Here is a 22726-nt window from a genome sequence, read left to right as displayed (position 1 = left end):
AGAACCTTCTTCTCTACCCATCATGTTCCTCAGGTCTCACTGAGCCTTCCCCACTCAACAGAGGAACTACATGGAAAGGAAGATTTCTCGACTTCTCTCTAAATCTCATATGCTACGTTTTTAAACAATTGAATTTGACCATTTAAATATTTGGTTCTTCAGAACCCAGTAACCAGAGCTTCCATGTGGCCCAAACCACAGTGAAAAGCAACTCACAGTTCTGCAAGTCTTGCTTCGTACTCTGAGTAACAACTGAGAACTGAGAGCTAAAACCAACATAGGTATTTTGTCTGTATTCTCCACCTTCTCCATTCATAAGGGCTCCGGTTGTTTTTTTGTTTTGTTTTGTTGTATTTTAAATAAAAATCAAAATTATGAGACAACATTTTGTGAAGCAAAATACAGAAATTCCAGATCTTCTCTACTTCTTACACAGCTGGTCCCCCACTGAAACTGTAGGAAATGCATTCTAAAAATTCTAAAGCATGAAAAAGAAGGAAAAGAAACAAACAAAACAAATATGCCTAAAGTGGTAACGGAATTTACGGACAGAAAAGATTCTGCTATTTATGTTTCACAATCCTTTCGCTTTTAACACAACTGAATTAAGACAGACAGGCTTATCAGAATGCTGCATAATAGCTCACATGCTTAGCAAGAAAGCCATTCAGGCCTCAAGAGGCATTTCCAAACATTTTCCTCCTTAAAGAAACAAATAAAATAAGTAAAGAAGAGTTTGAAATCAGTACCTAGCCAAATCTCAGGTTATATTTCAAGTCGATTTTGAGGTTCCCTGAAGACAAAGATACATATGTAAGGCAATTAAATCATTCCTTCCTTGGATTCTGAACTACAAATCAACCAGCCAGACTGACTGCAAACTGGGAATGTTTCTGTGGCTGACCTAACAAAAATGTCCCACCACTGTAGTAGTAAAACACAGAAAGCTGTCTCCCTTAGCACTATGCATATCTTCTGAACTCCATAAAACAGTAGGATATATATATTTAAAGTAGAACTTTATCATGTCTTCAGATTATTTATGAATTTCAGAGATATCGTTTACATTTTGTGGAGAAAAGACGCTACCTCCAACTTAGCTTCTTTCTCTCTAATGGAGATTTTAGTCTTTAACCTAGAGGACAATGAATTAAGATTCAATATTTTCAATACTGTATGGTGAAAACAGAGACAAAAGATGAAGATATTTACAGCAATTAAGAAAGTAACTTGGTAATTTGAAATCAATTTTCAAAGTTCATACTTAAATTTGAGCTTAAATGTACTTCAGGGTTCTAAGAGAACATTTAAGGATTCTAAAAATATATTACTGGTTGTACAGAAACTGTGATATAAATTGCTTCTGTGTAACCTGTCCCAGCAATTTAATCTCATGAAAAACAGCAATCAACAGTCTTCAGACTGCTACTGGTACTTCTAGCATTACAAGAAGAATAATTCTCTTACCATAAAGGCCTTTTAAATAATGATTCAAGTATTTAAGACCTGAAATGACAAATCTGCTGAAATTATTTTTCAAAAGTACATAAAACTATACTTATATTTATTTAAAATATCTACCATTACCTAATTACTCAGGACAAAGTTGTGGTTTACTTGAGGGCAACTGTAGAACATTGCAACTGACTCCAACTATAACTTGGAGGAGATACTTCCTTCAAAATACAGGCACAGTCAAGTGCATTAGATGAGTTATAAATTATTAAGATCTATTGACTTTTCAAACCACATTAATTAAACAGCTTATCACAATATCACTAACATTGATTTTCTGTATTTAGAAAAGAAAATGCTATTGTAGAGATAGCAAGGACTATCTTAACCAGGCTAACAAGCCTTGTTCTAATATAAAAGCTAAGCTTTCAAAAGTTTCCTATAAAAAACCTGCACAAACACCTTAAAAATTGCTTACATCTGTATCTTCTTTGTCGATGCTGCATTAAAAGCAAATTAATTCCACTGGAGTATGGTGCTGTCTGTTATTATTTAAATTATGTTATTAATCATAAATTGATTCATGATCTTACTGAGCCTTAATGGCTGTCTGCAGAGTACAACACACTTGACAAAAGAAACAGCTTAATCAAATTAAATTTTATGAAAAAGTATACTAATACGAGGTTGATATGCACCCACATCTGTTTTCCTAAATTAATTTTTAAAATGGTGCTAAAAGCATGCTCTTTCAAGAATTTTTATTTTAAGAGCTTTAGCCCACCCTTCCAGCACATCATGCACACCTTCTATTAATAACATTAATGTTATTGTTATTAATGTTACTACCATTTATTATTATTACACCTTAATTTGGAACAAAGCATGGCAGAAGTAACTAGGAAAATACTTTTTTTTTTTTTTTTAAATAACAACTGGTATTTCAGCATGGTTACAATGCTCATCTAGGTAACAGAAAGAAAAAGTGTCAGGATAAATCAAATGATAACACTTTTTGGGGGGGGGTAGGGATTTAAAATACTTTGTTTAATCATGAGTAGCAATATCAGTAGAAGATAATGCAGAACAAGATATTTAGGTTAACTTCACTGCTTTAATCATATCTATACAAGAGTTTAAACAAATCCATTCAAAATTGCATTTGCCCAAAACCAATCAGTAACCACTCTGGAAAAGGCAAAACAACCTAGACAAATCAGATACTAAAGGATAAAACACTGTTCTTGTTGAATGAATAAATCTAAGCTTTGTCATAAAAATTCATCAGCTATGAACTGAATCCAATACCTGTTTATAGTTTTAAATATCTTATAAACATACGGGACAGATCACAGTGTTTTGAAAGCAAACAAGATGAATAAGATTTTGTTATAACCACCTCTTGGTTAATACAGTTCAACTTGGATTACTGATACATATTCTCAACCTTGTTGCTATTTCAGAATTGGTTCTTGAATGCAGCTCTAATTCAAAATTAGCAAAATCCAAAGACAGTCACTCTATGATGTTATGTTCCTGACTCTTTTATGCTAAGAAACCTTAAATCTTTAGGTCCAGTAGTTCAGTTTCCAAAGAGTTCCAACTCACGTTTTCAAAAAGCAACATAGGCAAATTACTTTCTTATGTAACTGAAGCTACAGTACTTCTGCACATAATCTTGTGAAAACAATACAAAAATTGTGATCTTCTTTAGTAAATACAGCCTGTTGGTCCACAATTTTGAAATCTTTCTACAGGTCCCAAAAGATTCTTTACTATACATAAACTTCCAGTTAAGAACAGTGAAAAGCAACCCCTAATTGCCAGTCTTCTATCCAATAATAATTCAGACAAAATGTAACAGCTGAAGAAAAATTTTCAGACTGACATACTTAATAGGAAGTACTGGCCACAAAAACCAAAGAGACTCAGGCTTTGACTGTAGAATAAAAGCTGGCTTATTAAGATCATTCCTTTAGATGCTTTAAATCGGAATTCAGGTTGATCTGAAACTTCGTTTGCTACACAATGAGTCATGTTGGGCTAATGGAACAGATCTGGAGTCAACAAAAGAAGCAAACATTTAGATGCACAGTCCAAACACAGATAACTTATTATTTCTGAAATTCATGCAGTCACAGCTTTGCTTGCCTTCACACTAAGGAATGTATATACATTTGTGCGCACACACAGCTTAAATCATGAATAACTCTTCCCAGGGATCTGCCAGGTTACCCCTACAGCCACACAGTTGCTCCCATACCATATTTAGGTTAAACAGTACTGAAAAACAGCTGGAATCTTTCACCAAACATCCATTTTCTGACCATTCCTAAAAAGAAATAACCTTTTCTAGGACAATTAGCTCCAGCTAACATCTTAAGCCGTAACTGAATGGCTTAAGGAACTTTCCAGCTACTCAGCTCAACCACATCCAAGAATAATGAACAAGTTGTTTGCAACTAAAGAATGGAAGAGCCTTCATCTTGGTTTTTGTTGCTTTGGGGTATATTTAAATAGCAAAAAACAAAACCCATAGAATTTTTAGTAGACAATACTTTAAATAACTTGAAACAGGGCAAGAGATTCACAGTAAAGCTCAATTTTCCCTTACCACTACATGCAAAAAAATTTACTTTGAAGAAATGTTACATGGTATAGTACACATGAATGCATAGTTAGAAGAAAAAGGTGTTTCCATGCTAAGGCATTTAACACTGGTAATGAATGAATGGAAAAGGAAAGATGGTAACATTTGTCTTGATACAGTCTCCAGTTTCTCACTTGTAAATTAGGTTAGCAATGGATACAGCCACAAATTAACTTATTATAATTATGCATAAGTAAGTGTAATTACATACAAAGTTGAGCAGTCAAATATTTTCACTTCTCTTAAAGCCTAAAACAAGCCTTCACTTTCTTGTCAGACTCTCATGCTTTGTCTTTGCAGACATGGTCCAATATGCTGCATTATTCATGTAAGCTGGCAGCAATTAGGACTATCAGGGATAGTAAGGCATGAGTCATGCAGGCTTATCTACATGATTTAGTACTGTTTTTATATTACAAGTTTTTCACTTAAGTAACTTCTCCAAACTTAATGCAAATGGAAACAGGATGCCATGATACGTTTCTACATAAGCTGTTTTGCTACCCTTACTTAAACAAGGCTAGAAAATCTGTAGGTAACTTAGAAGTGTTTTAACTAGACATTTTTTAAACTAATTTCCATAGCAAAACGGTAAAAGAACCAAATGATAATCTTCCAAATCATCTAACTTCAAAGTGAAGTATCAATCCAGTGTAATTTGCAGTAAATTCTTAGAGAAAAATTTTCAAAGCCATAAAAATCTGCAACCATACTCTGATTTTGGTTGCTGACAGAAATCTGAACACAAGTGAAATATCACAGATTCAGCTTCCTCTGATTTACAAAAGCATATTCATAATGAAAAAGTGATCCTACTTACTGAATGCTATTGTGTCTAAACAGAAACAAGTCCTGTAAGAAAAACTTATAGTACACAGCTGATGATTGAAATTGAACAGCATACGAGACAGAACACATTGTCAGACTAAAAAGGAGCAAAAAGAACAAGACTTAAGAGTTCTGACTGTGTAGATGCTCATTCAAAAATATGCATCAAAGGCAATGGATGACATGATCTTTGCTGTTACTAGCAAAAACACAGTGGCTGCAAAAGCTCAATTAAAATTGTTTCTGTTTCTACATGAAAAGGGAATAGGACAAAAATATCAGCCAAAACAGATTAACTTTGGAAAATTTAGTTATGCAGAAAAAGCAAGAGTTGCAAATCAAGAACAGCTTGTGTTTATCAGATTGTTCATCAGATCTCTTATAACCAGGAAGAGATAACTGACCACAGAGTAAGATTATCTACTAAGTTACTTGGAAGCTGGTAAATGTGAGGTTCAATCAAGAAATATATCCACTGTAAGCAGGAGGTTGAGTCTGGAGGAACACTAGATGTTCATCATGACAAAATGAAAACTCATCATATATTTAGACATCTCGTTGATGGATGAACTTGCCACAGATTATCTAGAACTATAGATGAGATCAGAAGCGGTGAAATCAAAATTGGCAGATGTCTTAGCAGCTTGAGTAGAGCATCTTTGAAGATGAGAGATGATACCAAAAGAACAAGGTATGAATGAACCGTGGCTGCTGCACTCTCAGAATCAAGGCTCAGCAAATACATTCGTTTCCATCATATTTCCTCCTAAAGTATTTAGGAGCCAAGAGAAGCTTAGCCATTAAAGTACAGCTAACAAATTCCTTTGGCCAAGATTCAGTTTATGTAGTTACATGTGATACGAGTCTTCCAAAGCATATTTACCACTATATACTGTAAAGACATTGCTAGATAAAAACGCAACTTTATTATTAAACAGATAAGGACTTGTATGTTTTAGTGAATACCCAAAGAGAATGACAAATCCCTCAACTCTCAAAAGCTAAGATCAAGTTCAGAACAAAATGGGCTTTGGTGCTATTAAGTATATGCCCTCATTTATACACTACTCTAACTCTGAACGATACCGACAGACTCGAGGGGACAATGAGCAGCAAAGAAACACTACATCACATAAATGAAACTACTGATAAGTCTCTCTTCCATGGATTATAGCCCCCAAAAGCTGTAAATTAATGCTGGAAAGCAGAGAACAAAAACACAGAAGAGCCTTTGCCAGACTACAGTAATGGAGAAAAGACCAGACCTGCTGCCTAAAAGATGTAAAAAGAGAATACCCCACAGCTTCAGTGCATGAAGAAATAAGAAAAGGTCTGGTCAGATGCTTGTTCGCTTACATACCAAAATAATCCCAAGCTCGACTGGGTTCAATTTGCTGCTCCACAATGATGTATCAGTGAGCCAAAGCAGCATAGGATACCTGCTCACTTTCAACTCCCCTGCAACAAAAATGTCTACTGTCAGTTCATTTAAAAATATGTGAATGTTGCGCAAAGCAGAGAGTAGAGCATTAGAAGAGTACTGGAATAGTTAACAAGGCTCATTCCCTCAGCACAAGATGGATCACCAAACAACAAAACAAGGCAACTTTTGTAAAGGAGCAATTTCAAAAGAAAATCCTGCTCGAACATCTCCACCTAGATTATCTGTACTACTAATGACAGAATCTTGGTCCTAACACAAGTCTCATCAATACTGAACAGAGCTTGTAGAACATGTCTGGTCATTAGCAATAAAGATGAGTTGTATAACACATGCAGTCAGTCTTACAGACCACGGAAGATACCAAGGTCTGAAAGATGCAAGAGAAGATCCAAAACCATCCAAGAGTCTAATTACGAGTCATTGTGGCCAATGTTGCAGAAATCCATAAGCAACACACACTTCACCAAATTACAGGTCAAAGAATGAGAAGATACATTCATATCACAGAGAAACCACACTGTGAAGGTTGTGAGCACTGTCTACAGGTACCTCTTCTTGCAGAACTAAACACAGAGCACGATGAGGATAAATATTTGTGTGTACTCTGTACTGCAAATGAATACAAGGTCTGCTACCTAGATGCACTTATGCTATTAGACTTAGCAGTTAAGTTCTTGTCCCAAGTATCAGCAAAATATTACATGGAAAAGGACAAGATTCATGAGATTAACCAGGTCTATCAACATGGCAGGGTTTTTTTGTTTGTTTGTTTGTTTTGTTTGTTTTTTGTTTTTTTTTTTTTTTTTTTTAATAACAGCTTATACCACCTCACGTGGAACCAGTAAGTAATCCAACAGCAAAACCAGGGCTCTCAAAAATAATGACTATACTCATCTATCCTAATGTAAGACACTAACAGCTTGTGGAAACAAACCTGTAGTTATTCTTTACTGTACTTCAGATCTACTCCTTCAGTGCTTACCCATCTGTTTTGGCATAATAGATATTTAGCATATCCAACATTCTTTAAGTATTTTTGTATGACATCTGTGCAATATTTTCAAGATAACAAGATACTTGTGCAGTACTGACAACAGCCTGCCACAAGTATATATCTGCACCCATCACACACCTGTAACCTTTCCTCACATATAGTCCAGCAGATATGAATTCCAAACATACATCCAGCTACTAAAGTTGTATCACAGCTCAACACTTATTTTTCCATTGTTTGAGTTTCACTGAAATCCAAACAGAACACAAGCCACTCTGGATTAATGAAGGGAATATCCAGCTCACTCTCTTAAGTGACTTTTCCTAGTATTTTGTCAGATCTTAATATTCAGTACTCCAGGAAGAGAAATTTCATTCGTTCTTAAATATTTTTTTGGAATGGTTTCCCAAATTAACTTCCTTCCCATCTGCTCCTTACAGGATAACTTCTATTCTTCTTAATAATGTCTGTTATTCATCTTATCAAATCACAAGTTCTATTCAACTACATCAAATGCTAAGCAGTTACTATTAGAGGTTTGAAGTTCACAGCATACTTTTTGTGCTATTATTACTCATAACCAAATAAATGTATTTCCATGTTTGGATCAGTTGAGAGATTATTCCAGAATGTCCTCTTTCTGACTACTTCATTAGAAAATTTAAGTTACAAGACAACTATATAGACAAGTATATAACAATATAATAAGTAATAAATATTATTAGAAAGTAATGAAATCATAGAACACTTGGGGTTGGAAAAGACCTTTTAAGGTCATCTAACTCCAACCTACCTGGCATGAATATGACACCTTTCACTGTATCAGAGATAACCTATTGGGAATACTTTCAACACCCAGTGAAGACTGCTCTCTCTCTGCTGAAGTCCTCATTGTGCATGAGAACCTCCGATCTCTTTTAGAATCCTGCTATAGGTTATACGGATTCAATGACACCCTGCTGTCAAATCTGGGTTAAACTTTATTCTTCTGCCTTCTGAAAACTTCCTTCTTTGCAGTATAATTGACATCTTTATTCCTGCCTTCAAATGAAGTTCAGAGAGAACTCAAATGTTTGTTTCAACTGGCATACCTCGGAACCTTCAGTTAAGGCATAAGTAGGTTCACAAACTACACTGTAAAGTCTCAGATACTGTTCTGGCACAAACAGGGAAAGGTTTAGCATATTTGAGTCTTCTAACATTTAAAAAAAAAAAAACCACAACACAAATCTATAAACGTGGCCTTTGCAATATTACAGGTTTTTTTTTTTTTTTCAAATCTTTAACCAAAAGCCAAAATTTCCATATTTTTTCTTTTCAAATTTTTCTTTGCATTTAAAAAATTAAGACATTAATTAGTATACCTTTTGTCAAATAAATGACATTACTTGGAAAACAATTTCTAAATAATGTACCCTATGTCACGTAAAGGTTTTTACTTTCTTTGTGTTTATATCAACATCGTGTAAAGAACATTAAACACATTTAATATTGGTAACATTAAAACCAACTTGAAATAACAGTCTCTCTAGGCCTAGGCTTAGCAGTTAAGATGGAGAAATTTTAATACTGCAAGAACTGTTATGTTTATGACCTAGGCAATTTATCTTCCCCTTTTTGCAATTCTGGACATAGTCAAGAGTAAAAACACATTAAATGTACATTCCATACATTATTGGTTCTAATGAATTTGGAAGAAATCCAAGTTCAAAGTACAATTTTTGGCCATCTGTCGCTGAATTAATAGGAAAAGAAGAAATATTGAGTGGTAAAACAAAACTTACTCAGATACTTGTTCAGCAGTTGGTAAATCTACAGAAACTGAAAATAAGAATAAAGGATCAAGTTAGAAATACTTAAAAAAATGTGGAAATACACAAGTACTCACTTTCAAATCTATGCACAGACATTATAATGTAATTGAAAAAAAAAACTACCATAACGGACAGACACCTTCATGTGAGTACTTGTACGTGTACTATGTAAGAAGAAAACAACTACACATACTCACCATTCTCTATAATAACTTGACAAGCATGAGCATGGCTTTCGCTCAGATGTGTGGCCATCCTATCTAAGCCAGAACCATCAGTCAGAAAATCACAGTTAAGACATACTACAGTCACACCTCTAGAGGAGAGAAAGTAAAAAGTATGTGTAAACACAATATGGCTGTGAAAACAGCTTTAACCTACACCTACTGGACACACTGAAGAGAACAACCCTGCTTTTGCAGTTTTATATGAGGTGACTCATAGAAGAGCTGCACGTGGAAATTCCAGTCGCTGCCTAGGACATCTCCATGCTGAACACAGAACAAAGTACTATAAAAAAGTACTATAGTACCACAGACAGAATTTGAGTTTCTTGGTTTTTTTCCACCTCCCTCTTCTTTCAGACCTTGCACATTATTAATAATTGGAAAACAAAGCTATGAAAATATTTTAAAAAGCCCTGAGAAAGAAGTCAACAGAAGCGGATTAAAAAAGTTTGTCAAAAAGAGAACACTGTTAGTAGAAGTCATAACATTTTCACTTCTCTGATCTTTGTGGATGCCTAGAAATTCAAGAGGCTCTAATTTATTTTAAACAATCAAGTCACTATCATAAAGCAAAAAGGATGATCTACAATTGAATAAAAGCAGAATTACCGTAGCTCTTCTGAATGCTTCTTGTATATCCAAAATCTTTTACTTGGACGAGCACTGTGAAAACTAAAAAACAAAAAAACAAACCACCATAATTTAATCTGTCTTTCTTGAGTTTATTACTCCACGTATTCCCTACATACTACACACGGTACTGAAATTTGCTTTTGACAAGGCAAGAAAACACAGTGTTCAACTACTGACCTGCATTATTCTAAAAAACTGATTTGATGAAATTGTACATGCTTGTGAATCTCATCTCCAATTCAAAACACTGGTAAAAGAAAACTCCACATTGCTGTGCTGAAGAGCAGAAGAAACAAACAACCTCAGGAACACCAAGCATTTCTACTTTTGAGCTCTCTAGTAAGGAGCTTGGGAGGGGCAAGACTTCAATTTTTTTTGGCACAGTACTGCACGAACACAGTTTGCTTCCATCAGCAATTTAGGTCTTGAAGCACCGTGCTTAAGTTACACAGTGAAATCTATACGGTGAAGAAGTTTTTCTCAACACAAACTTCCTCAAGAGACATTAAAAATTGACTTCAAGTTATCACACATGCAGGTTAAGCACGTGCCAACATAATATATTCCCAATATTAAAGAAAAACAAGCAACCAAATACAGATGCTGCTACAGCAAAAACATACAGCCTTCTTCCACACCACTTCTTGTTCCTTAGGTGGTGATAGCTGCAAGAGGTCTAAGTAGTGCGACAGTCAAGACAGAGCACTGAGGAGATAAAGGACAAAAGACTAGTTGTTTTGCTGCATGATTGAACTGGACAACAGCCAGAGCATGGACAACAGCAGGAATAGTTTACAGTAGATTCCCTTCTTCTGTTCTGCCTTTTTTCTTGTATGATTACAATTAGGTAGATTAATTTTTATTATTTGTTAAGCATGCAACTTGTGTTAACCCACAGGCTATCTGCACGGAACTTTGTAAACTATTTCATACAAGAACATTGACATTAATGTGACTAGGACAATGCACAGAAGATATACATAAAAGTGTATGAGTCATACATTTAAGTATTCTAGACTTCAAAAACATTGAGGCATTTTAAACATAAATATTTAAAAAGATAATTGCATTCAGTTGTTTTTTTTCCTGCCACAATACATTTGACCTTTTAAAGGCACAGGATTCACAAGTAGGTTTTCAAAGTAATTTTTAACTTCAGTGCAAAAAAAAAAAAAAAAAAAAAATCTATGTCCACTCATTGTATGTGATACTCCCATTGCTCTGAAAACTTGCATGTTGTTTTCTTAAGTCTCTTTTACATCTGTCATCACTAATACCCTAAACTGTCTTACAGCAACAAACCTCAGACAAGATCAGATGTTGCTATTTTCACAGATGATCAAAGTGGTATCCATTTGATTATGCTATTTGAGACACCCTTTACATGGCATTCTGAGCATGGATTTCATTAGTGATAGCAGTGATAGCAAAACAGATGAGGTCTTAAATCTGAAACTCAGAGAATATGCAACAATTAACCATTATTTGTTAAGTCTGGCTGAAATGACAATGAAAGACCCCACTGAAATTGTGAGGTTAAGACAGAAAGCTGCCTGAACTCCTAGCTTTTTAAGGTACAAGAAAAATACTGGATTTAGGTCCTCATTAGAAGTGAAAATCCAACATATATGTGTCCCTGTCAGACCTATATCACAACGTGTTAACACACACACTTCATACAATTTATATGAACTTTAAAAGTATATGATAATTCAAAATAATTGTATAGAATTCTTACCTCATCATGTGATTCACATAGGCTTTGCTACAGCTAGTATTGTATCTGCATAAGCTACAATGGACATACGCAGGAAAATGACTTGCAAAATCTTTTATTTCTGAGTAACACTCAATGCATTTGTGAGCTCCCAAACGACACCTAACATAATATGGAAAAGTTCATAGTTAACATCAGTACCTTAGGACAACATAACTATTCCAAACCTTTTGCTTTACATCTGTAAAAAGCTTGCCCACGTTGGAGGGGAAAAAAAAAAAAAAGTATCAGATAAGTATTTATTACAGGTTATAATAGCAGACATAAGTCTGTTTTTTCTTGTATTATGGTCATTACAGCTTTTACTTTTTTTTTTTTTTATTAAGGTCAGTGTAAGCATCTGTTACTGAGCATTTCTGGAAACAAGATACTGCAGATGAGACACTCCAATTTCAGCTGCTGCTGTTGTCTTTCTGTGCTTGAAAAGAATTTCAAAGAAACGTTTCATTCACACAGTGAGCACAAGCAAATATGGATTTCATCATCCAGTATTCCCTGCAAGCTTTGAAAACTACAGATGAGGATCGTAATCCTGCTCTTATTTATGCTTGCTGGTCATTTTTAGACGTTTAAAGCAGCTAAATTCTGAGTGCTAGCACCTTACTGAAAGGGAGTCACCCATAACCTCTTTGACAGAGAATTGCTACTGCACATTAACCAACAAAATTATATTCTAGTCCATAAAAGACCCATGGAATTATTAAAGAACTGTGAAAACTATTAAATTGTAAATGTAAGGAGAGCATTCTCCCCACAGCTTGCTTTTATCTTATTGACTCTTTTAATACTTTCCCAAATTGAGGTAACCAGACCTTTAACCTTTCAAATAACAGGTTCAAATAGCACTTTATAAACTAAAGGAGGAAAACACTTTTCTCTCCATTAAGCTTGCAAAAAACAGAGTCCATTCTCAGGTCACTTTTCAACATAAATCTGCCTGGTGCATCAATATTTCAATAACTGTGAGTTCTGCACAGAGAAAAGAAATCTAAATTTAGAACAGAAAACTTGCGAGAGCTTTTTTTTTTTCCCATCAAGTCCATCACCAACAAAATTATGAAAAAAGACAATGCAGAGTTATAATCACAATATATGGAAAGTCTGAGCCATCTTCTGCAAAATTAAGTTGTCAAATATTCTATATTGCAGGATAGTAAGTTATTGAATAATAATTAAATTACTGGAATTCTTATATTCAAAGCATACTTCAGTGTATTTTTAATGTTCATATTTTACCTTAGATTATGCAATGCTGTATTTGTAACCTTTTTTTTTTTGCTACTGCTGTTGGTCCATGCATTTTGCTTCTTCAATGCAGTTGGTTTTGATTTTGCTTTCGATTTATTTGAATTAGATCTGCTATGATTTCTAGCAGTTGTATTCTTCGCTTTAGGTGATAACTGAAACGTAGATGTGCTTGTGCTAACTGAAGATCCTGTCTGAAGAGATCCAATAGATGCTCGAATAGTAACCTACAAGTACAAAATCAAAAGTTTCTCTATTTAGATGTAAGCTGTTTAAGTTCCCATTTCTGTTTTTCTCAAAGTTGCAGTTACTTCAGGACAGAAGTGACTATCTTGCATAGCATCCAAAATCCTCCGCAGTAAATACAGTTTTGAAAAATATGTAACACTGTTGACTAGAGTAAACCTAAACTCAGTAGTCTACTAGATGCTTAAAAAGCTCTTGTTTTGGTGGAAATAATTAGCTATGACAAAAAAAAACACCACTCTCTCTTCAGACCTGCAACTGCCTATATCCTATTCTTAAAACCAATAACCAAGCAAGAAAAAGTAGCTCTGGATAAGAGACAGATGGGTCAGATCAATTAGCTCTGCTCAGAAGAATACCAAACAAATTAGTTCCTGAATTAAACTAAACCTCTGTGTATTGTTGCCTCACGATTAGTCAAGGTACTTCAGATAATTTTTGCTCTTCATTCTAGAACCTTCGAGGACAAATTCTGGCTTCTGAATTATACTTCTTGCCCCTACTTACAGCTTAGAAGCAGCTCAGCTCTTAAGTCTTATTCCAGGCTCTTCAGTTCTATCATCTACACACTGTCAAGGTCTCCTAACACCAAAACTTTAACACAAAGCTAAGCTTTTACTAATTACAAATACTCTGAATCTTCCAAAATACTGTAGTGACATCACAGAACCCAGAATCACTACCAAGCAACAGAACTTCAACTTCAGTCATTTTCCTTACAAAATATAAGACAGTGATTTTAGAGGAAATTAACTGTGAGTAGTTAATTAAAATGTTCATTTTATTATTCACCTCAAGTGAAAGGCAATAAATCTTCACAATTCAATAAAAGGCTGTAAGAAAGTTCTGAAATCTACAGGCAAGTTGTTCCTTCTCAAGACATGGACTTAACGCTAAATATTTTAATTGGAACCAAATTCACATCACAACACACTGTTGGGTTCTTCTCCTCACCCCTTGAAATGCAGAAGATAAAAAGACATTGTGTACTCAGCTGTAAGCGCATAATGCCTATGGAAAACCATCTTGCACTCCACCTGCATTTTGCTACTACCTTCCACATATTGGAAGTCTTACATAAGAAATTATGACGACACTACAGATCAACATCCACATTATCTGCTTTTCTCCTAACACAATAAATAATAAATAGAAAGGGACAAATTAACAGACAGCTCAAGAAGGTATCACTGACTGCACTACTACCACATGCATGAATGGAATGGGACAGGGCAACGATACAGACCAACTGGTGGAAGCTGTGAACTGTTGCAAGCTGTGAACTGTTGCTAGCCCTTCTTTTAAGAGGAAATGAGTATTCTGTTTTAGAGGTAACAAAAATTTCTTTGCTATGGAAAAGAAAGGAGAGAAGCACTCTTTCCATTCCAACACTTTCTCTGCCAATATGTTTTCTTTCATTTGCTCCCTTTATTTTTCTTTACTTACCTTTGTTCCAGGAGGCAATCCTTCCAACTGTTTAGGCTTTCTAAATGTTCGGTGATGCTGAGTCTTGTGATCCATTTTTTCTTTGCAAGTCAAAAACTGCAGTCTACACTTAGTGCAACGGTATATTCCTTTTTTCTTGGAAAAAAAGGAAGCCAGTCTAGAGTAAGCAAGGACATCACAGAAAACAAGATTCTAACCCTATTCAGTCTCAAAGAACGGCTATTCCATTTGTAAAGATCAACCTGACAAACTCTTAATGTTGCACAAGGTCAAGATACTCTGTACAGATGTAAAGCAGTGTCGATTCCAAGAAGGAATCAGGTTACCAGTCACAGTAAGACAACATGGTAATCCACAATCTTTTCTCTACTTGAATCTGTGAAGGCCATTCTAGTAAACTCCAAAAATAAAGCAGAACATTTGGCAATGACCTAATGAAGAAAGATTTTTTTTTAAAGAATATCCAGAGATTTTTAAGCAGGAAACTCCTGTCATACAAAAACATGCCAGTCTAACAATTCACTTAAAAACTTCTCACAACAAGCAGCTCTAGGTCTTCATATTTTATTGACTATTTTTATCTATTAACAACTATACAAATCAATTACTTTTTTTCAGGAACTTTTTTTTCGGAAGAGATTCTTGATATTTAGCATTTTTCTAGCATTAAGCAAGCATCTGCTTACCTGATGCCTCATGTAATGATGCATATACGGTGCTCCAATTTTAATTACTTTGAGGCAAAATGGACATAGCAGATGTTTTGTATTTTCATGAACTGTTCTGAAATGTGTTTCTACATCTGAAAAAGCTGAGGATCTGTAGTTGCATACCTAAAATAAGAAATGTTACTTCTTGTTAAAAGTCTATAAAAAGTAAAAACAGACGTGGTGTGTGTGTATTATGGGGTGGGCAGAGGGAGTAAGTAAAAACAAAACAAATTCTGAAATACCTGGCAAACATATGGCATTTCACCTGGCTTATGATTGTCCTTCATATGTTGAAGAAGAACTTGTTCTGTTTCAAAGGATAATTCACAGATTTTACAAATAGCTAGAAAAAGCAAAAAGCAAAAAAACACAAATTAGTTTGGGATCATAATTCAATCAATTATAATACATACATACACGTGAACCGTATAAATATATAAAGGGAAAACAATCTAATGATCTTCCAGCTCTTCATATGAGACTCTCAACAACTTCAGGAATGTGAGGTCCTTCAACAGTATGAACTCTTGAAATCAAGTTTGCAATTAAAAAAACCAACAAAACAGGAATACCCTCCAACTTAAAAAAAAAAAAAGTTTTCCAGATACACTGCTCTGACAGAAGCTGAATGACTGTCCAGCTTTTGCTTACAATCCTCCAGATTATTGCCCTTGAAGTACAACGGTTTCATCCTGAATTTACTAACCAGCAAAAGACAAGTGAAAAAATATCTAAAATTTTAGGCTACAAAAAGGTTCGGTGCAACATAATCCAACTTACTAGAAGACTCATAAGGTGTGTGTGTACTTTCAATGTGGCACTGCAGCTGGAATGGGGTGGGAAACTGACGGTAACAGTGCTGGCAGGTGGTGTGGCTTTCCCAGCTTTCACTGCTCTGCTTCTCAAGCTCTAAATGATGTTTCATGTGGTTCATAAACCTTAAAATGAGAGTAAACAGGTGAAAAAAGATGTACACAGACATTATGCATTACATATCACACGCAAAACACAAAGGAACCTTAGAAACACTGTTCTGAAAGCACTTTCGAATATGAAGAAATTCGAGAGTAAATACTTAAAATATGCCAGCCACTCAGACCTCATCACCACCAGTGTTCTCACATCCACACTGTGAAGCACAACTGCAGCTCTGCTGAAAGCTAATAAGTACTAAGACCATATCTTCATGTAGGACATTCATAGCTTTATCTGGAAACACCTCCACACAAAAGTGAGAGTATTTCAAGAGCTTTCTTTTTTGTAAATTGTCTTCAGACCTAAATACTTACAAAAGACAGTTTTCAAGAAATTCCACTGTGCAAATAACAACCAAAAGGTTATCAGAAACTTGTGGCAGTTCACTGCCAAAAGTCACTGTATTTTCCTTGTTAATATATCCATCTGCCTGTAGAAGGATCTATTGTAGCTAAGAAGTCTAAGCTGAAACTTATCACAAAGTTGGCAGCTCAGTCATTTGTGGAACAGTAAGTTGTCACAAGAACAGGCTAGCTGCATAACCCATTACTGCTGACTTCATAAATCAATTTATTTTGAATGGGTTTCATTTTGAGAACAAAGGTCCAAAAAATTTTCCACTAGAATTAGAGAGAATATATGTATTTACATTGCCCACCATAATAAATAAAGTACACAAAATACCTTGGAATACAAATTCTTAAGTAACAAAAATAAGTATTTCATATGGAGAACAGTAAACTCTGCTTAAATATGTAATATTGGCATTTTCACTTATACAGATATTAACAGCAAGTTTAATGTTCAGAGTTTAAAGAAACTTTTGTTCAAAAACATGGGTTTGATGTTAGCACAAGGCTGTTCAGTTTGACTTGCAGACTATGCCCTTGAAAGAATAGTCCATTTTTCAGTTTTACGTTCTGCTACTTCAGCTTCCCCTAAAGAATGCACATGAAAAAAGAGAATGACCTTAACTTCCAAATGAACAATGACATGGATTGGTCTACCTATTAAAACAGCTTACTGAAGCTTTTTGTAGCACTTGGAAGTAAAATTACTCCATCAAAATAACAGTTGTTACATAAGCAAATGACCAACTATTAGTCACTGTGAATCCCTAAAGAGAAACAACACTCACATCTACTGACAACACCATCAATCAGGATGGTAAATTGTAGAATACTTTGTTGTTGCCTTTTCCAACCTTTAAGTGCTATCACTGCTCTCATTAGAACTACACTATTTCCATTAGACAAGATTTGTTCTCTAATCTGTAAATAAGTTAAAAGCTACAGATAAACACAAATACTAAAAATTAATTCAATTTCGGTTCAATAATCCAGCATTAATAGTTTGCGAGACGCACAAAACAAATCTTTTCTATTCCAAATAGACAAATTTCAAACGCATGACATTAACTGATACGGGTTGTAAATCATTAAAACATTAAGGAAGCAAGTTCAAGTACCTTATATTATTTTTAAGAACTTTCAGACAGCTGAAGCACTTAAATGTTGTATGAGTCTTCTGCTCCTGTTGTACCTGTTGGGTATCACCTTCATGTTTCCCATAATAGAAATCATTAACTAACATAATCAATTTTCCTTTCTCATATTCAGTAGTCTTGCTTGTTGCAGTAGAACATTCGGTTTGGACCACGCCCAGAAAAAAGTCATTAACCAGATCTGGACAACAATACTAGATGGAAAGGGATAGAAGAGACAGAGACAAAAGGTGTAAGACTCCCTTAACAAACTCCATCAGCAAAAACAGCATCTTAAAACTGCAACTGCCTGCTAATTAGAGCTACATGCAAAGCTTTTCAATTCTGTGACACACTGACTCAAACCCACACTCACATACGCAATTTTAACTCTGAACTGATCTTTCAGTAACATTTAGGTAATAAAATACAAAGTATTTTTAACACTAAATAACTATTCTCATAGTTTCATGTAAATAAGTTTCCAGTTCAAATCAGAATGTCAGCGTTGCCTAGTGGTGCCTTACTCATTAGAAAAATGTCTATTTCCTAAAATTTAAAAACAAGAAAGAAAAGCAACTCTTATACAGTATTTTACTGACAAGCACAAGTTTATTGAGGACTTCATACAAAATTTTCTTTTACTTCCTTAGGGAGGACATTTGTTGAGAATTGCAAGGTTTTTTTTCAGCTTTACTGAAAAATTTAGAAGTTCTAGGTCACACAGCAGACACCTCACTTGTATTCACCTGAAAGAGTAGACAATGAATGCTTAACCCAATAGCTGTACTACAAAGCTTAATGCTTTAATAGCATATCCTATATGAGATACTTCGTGCTATCAAGTTTGTAACCATGAACAAAACCAGAATGCTCATCTCCCACTGGGAAACAGGTCTTACCATGCATGACTACCATGCATTTGTTCATTTTCTGGTGCAGAAATCAAAGACAGCACACTCTTTGTAAATAGGAATTTTAGAAAGTTTTTTTTTTGTCATCCATGGCTCTTTCATTCATTTAAAGTACCAAGTACAAAAGCAGTTCTTTACAAAAAATGATTAGAGAAAGATAACATTTCTTAATTGTGTTTTGAAGCAAAATAGGACACTAGCTATAATTTATCTTAAATCGTTCAAACTACAACAATTTGTGTTACCAGCAACTGAGAGCATCAAAAACTTCTATTCCAAAGTAATTCATACAGCTTTTTGCATGACTTATTCTTGCATGCAAAGACATTTCTGTTCTCTCTGAAATGGAATAGAAGCCTGAGAACTGTGCTAATCTATACCAAATTATAAAAAAAGCATTTTCCAGGAAATGTTTCTGAAAACAACAAGTAGACTTCATAAAGAGTAATGGATGCATAGTTTATGAAAGCTTTGTTTATCCCTTTAAGCATGAATTACAAATTAACGTTTTTCCCTCAGAAGACTTTTCAAGTTTCCATATGATATATAAAGGAAAAAAAGTTTAATTTACAAGGTTATCTTTGCCTTAGTTATCACCTACCACAGATGTGGGTTAACAGGCTGCTACTAGCAGTACTAGTGGGCCAACTTGCATTGCTACTATAGACAATTCCTTTCATCAAATTCATGTATTATCTGGCCAAATGTTCAAAAAGTCACAGCTGAGAGAGAGAGAATTCACAGAGGCAGCATATATGCCTCATTTCATTGGAAAAAACAATGCCCAAAGTAACAAGACTTAGGGCTCTACATCTCCAATCTTTATCTCTCTGACTTCACAACACTTCAGCCCCACCTAATCAAAGCTAATTGCCAGACTATCTACAAACTGAAACATTTTTCACGACCAGAAGCCCACTTTAGTTTATAACGTTCATCATCCTCAAATTATTTTACCTTCATATGATTTTTTAGAGGATCCATAAGATTGAAATGAATATTGCACTTCGGACAAGCTCTTGGAAATGGCCCTCCATTCTTAATGTTGCTTGATGCAGTATTTGAATCTGTAAAACACATATAAAAGTCAGAATTTGCAATCAGAATAATTGATTTGTTAATTATTATTCTAGCAAAACATACTATTTGAAATGAAACTGCAACTGATGTGACAGAAGCGACCATATGCAACATTTTACTACCATCTTTTAACTAAAATTCTTTCGCCCAAAATCAACTTCAGTTTGTTCAGTTCATCATACACTTTTACAAAATCTTAGTAATCACAGAAAAACGGGAGGTGACAGGAACATGATAAAGACAAAGCATTAATTCTGTCCTTCCCACATACCCCCAAAACGAGACAGATTTTGTGATATTTTTAAGAGCTTTAAATTCTTGAAGAAGCACACAGAACTACTTTTATGTCAGGACCTAGTCATCATCATACAGGGATAAGAGAACTGTTTTTGAAAGTAATTTCACCACCTGGTTCTCAATAATCAGCCTACTTCTCTCTGGCAGTAGCTGTAACCTAGGCCTATTCAGCTGCATCACTCCTTTTGAACAAATGTGTCTTTAGAGAACAAATCCTCTAAATAACTACTCCCAGGAATGGATGGAAGTAAAGAATAGTGTTCTTATCAGACTAAATTAATACCTTTCACACAAATTAAAACAGAAATAAAACCAAAAACTGTCTCATCTCTAACTCTAGTGAGTAAACCCAATCTTCCAGTCCTCTCCAAAGTGCAAAAAAGCACCAGTGAGAGCTACTTTTTCAGAAGTTCTCTTGCATATACAAGTCATTCACAGATCTGGAGGACTCCATGCAAACTAAGCAGGTTAAAACAGATTAAACTAAAAAAAAAAGTTTCACGTAATATCTCAACTTCAGGGTCAGATGCACTCTGCGAGGCTATGAAACACAGATACATTTACCTTATAGCAAGGATAGAAATACAGGTTAAGAGATGGTTACGCAACAGCCTCATACATCTCGTCAGAAAAATAATCTTGCACAGCCACACACTAAATATGGATCAAGCAGTATTTTTCCAAGAGCATAACATTACTGCTAAAAATCATAATTCAGCAGGTAATCCTTCACACGAGTGGATGACCGTGCAAGAGATGTAGTGCACAACAGCGATGCTATAGTCCTTAATATTGAAGTTTGTAAAATACTTTGACAAGTCTGCTGAGGGCAAACTAAGTTGGAAAGTTTTACAGCAAACCTAGTGTTCTGTAGTGCCTCAGTTCTGAGGCACACCACATTTGTATGCAATTATGGAACTTAGAGACAAACTCATACAAATCAGGTTCTCAGTAAATATGATGTAGTTCTTCATTCCTGAATACAGATAAGAACCTCTTTTGTACATTTTAGGCTGCAATGCACTGTTTTACCTAACGCAGGGAGGAGGAAACATTTCCATCAATATTTCATCTTATAGCCACTCTCTGCTGTTTGCTGGGAAAGAGTCTGACAGTAGAACAGCTGCAAACAAGACATGTAAAAACAAATATGAAATGATTCCATACAATAGAATCACTCTGTAGGTAGCTTCTCATTTTAGTATTACAGGAGAAAATACACAGATGGAAATATCTCAAAGTTGAGAATAAGTCCTGATCTTTTATGATCAGCTGGAAAGCACTTTTTGGCTGAGAAGGAAACATGGTTGCTTATTAATATACTGAGATAGCCAGACTACCTCTTTTCTCGAAGGGAAAGTCATTCAAAGAGCAACCTGAAACTTGAATTCTCCTCCTCCCTTTCTATTAGTATTTTAAATTGTATCAAAAACAATCACTGCAAAAGAAGGATAGAAACTGCAAAAAACACTTGGCAACAGTTAGTCCAAGTAGCAGGATCACAGAACTCAGGAGGAACGCGCACAGGTGTTTTTGTCTTGCACCCCACTCAAAGCAATACAGCAGTTAAGATCTCCCTAACATAATAAACCATACAGGAGTAAACAAAATGATATCCAACTCAATTTTCTCAAATCAGCTGAGAAAAGGACAAAAGCCAAGATCTATGGCCCCATCCCTGAGCTCAAAGACCATATTATGCTCAGTTGAACTTCTCTGGTCTGCTGTTTACATCCTCACTCACACTAATCTCAGATAGATTCACAATAACTAACCAGCTGGTTTCTGCAGTGCCTGCTATTTGGAATGACTTAGGCCATTCTGATGGAAAGGTCTTTCATGAACAGCTTCTGTTCAAGCTAATTTAACTCTATAAAACATTTGAGATTTTATTTTGTACATAAAATAATACCTAAGATGAAAACAGTGTTATTTCCAGCAAGTGATCACAGCATGCCAATTTGCCCGTTTCTGAAAATAAATCAATTCACTGATTATTTGCAATATTTCTGAGACAAAAGTCCCTAAAAATACTTCTAAAAATGTCGAGGCCTACTACCTAATAATCTGGCCCTTAAGTACTTGACTTCATCTTGTCCTGAAACCAGCACATCCATTACTATAAGATTATCCTTGGACTAGGGACCCAGTCAACATTATCTTGACACAGAGATCAATCTCTAAGCAAACCTGAAGCACCATATCAGCACATCTGAGGTCACAGCACAGGTCTTGTCAGAATCTCACAATCACAGGCTGCACACAGCCTTAATACTATGCATAATAAGGTATGCACTTGCAGAAAACTAGTCCAAGACATTGATCTCCACTATCATCTATCCAACTGTTCCAATAATTTCTCTTGTTGTAATTAGGAGCTGAACTATTATCTTAAGAACTTTCTTAATGATCAGAGATAACTTGTTACATAGAAGTATTCCAATATTTAAGAAAACAATCCTCTGCTCCACATCTAAGCTGTTTGTATTCAGTGATAACTACCTACAC

At 35.0% G+C, this 22726-nt stretch overlaps 1 protein-coding gene across 5 annotated transcripts in view; it reads right to left on the bottom strand.

The window, feature by feature from the left end:
- Window positions 1–22726, bottom strand: part of ZNF280D (zinc finger protein 280D) — a 47988-nt gene that overhangs the window by 7505 nt on the left and 17757 nt on the right. For all 5 annotated transcript variants that reach the window (XM_085233647.1, XM_085233645.1, XM_085233644.1 and 2 more), the window contains 11 exons: window positions 19799–19908; window positions 17913–18142; window positions 16250–16407; window positions 15712–15812; window positions 15446–15592; window positions 14760–14894; window positions 13059–13294; window positions 11784–11924; window positions 10022–10084; window positions 9383–9501; window positions 9156–9192 (listed from right to left, as the gene is read on the bottom strand). In XM_085233647.1, coding sequence (XP_085089773.1) covers window positions 9156–9192; window positions 9383–9501; window positions 10022–10084; window positions 11784–11924; window positions 13059–13294; window positions 14760–14894; window positions 15446–15592; window positions 15712–15812; window positions 16250–16407; window positions 17913–18142; window positions 19799–19908 — 1477 coding nt within the window. The remainder of the gene's footprint in view (window positions 1–9155; window positions 9193–9382; window positions 9502–10021; window positions 10085–11783; window positions 11925–13058; window positions 13295–14759; window positions 14895–15445; window positions 15593–15711; window positions 15813–16249; window positions 16408–17912; window positions 18143–19798; window positions 19909–22726) is intronic.

Source organism: Meleagris gallopavo, chromosome 12 (genome assembly GCF_905368555.1).
Source record: "Meleagris gallopavo chromosome 12, MGAL_WU_HG_1.1, whole genome shotgun sequence".
Taxonomy (NCBI): domain Eukaryota; kingdom Metazoa; phylum Chordata; class Aves; order Galliformes; family Phasianidae; genus Meleagris; species Meleagris gallopavo.
This window is presented reverse-complemented; position numbering and strand designations above follow the sequence as displayed.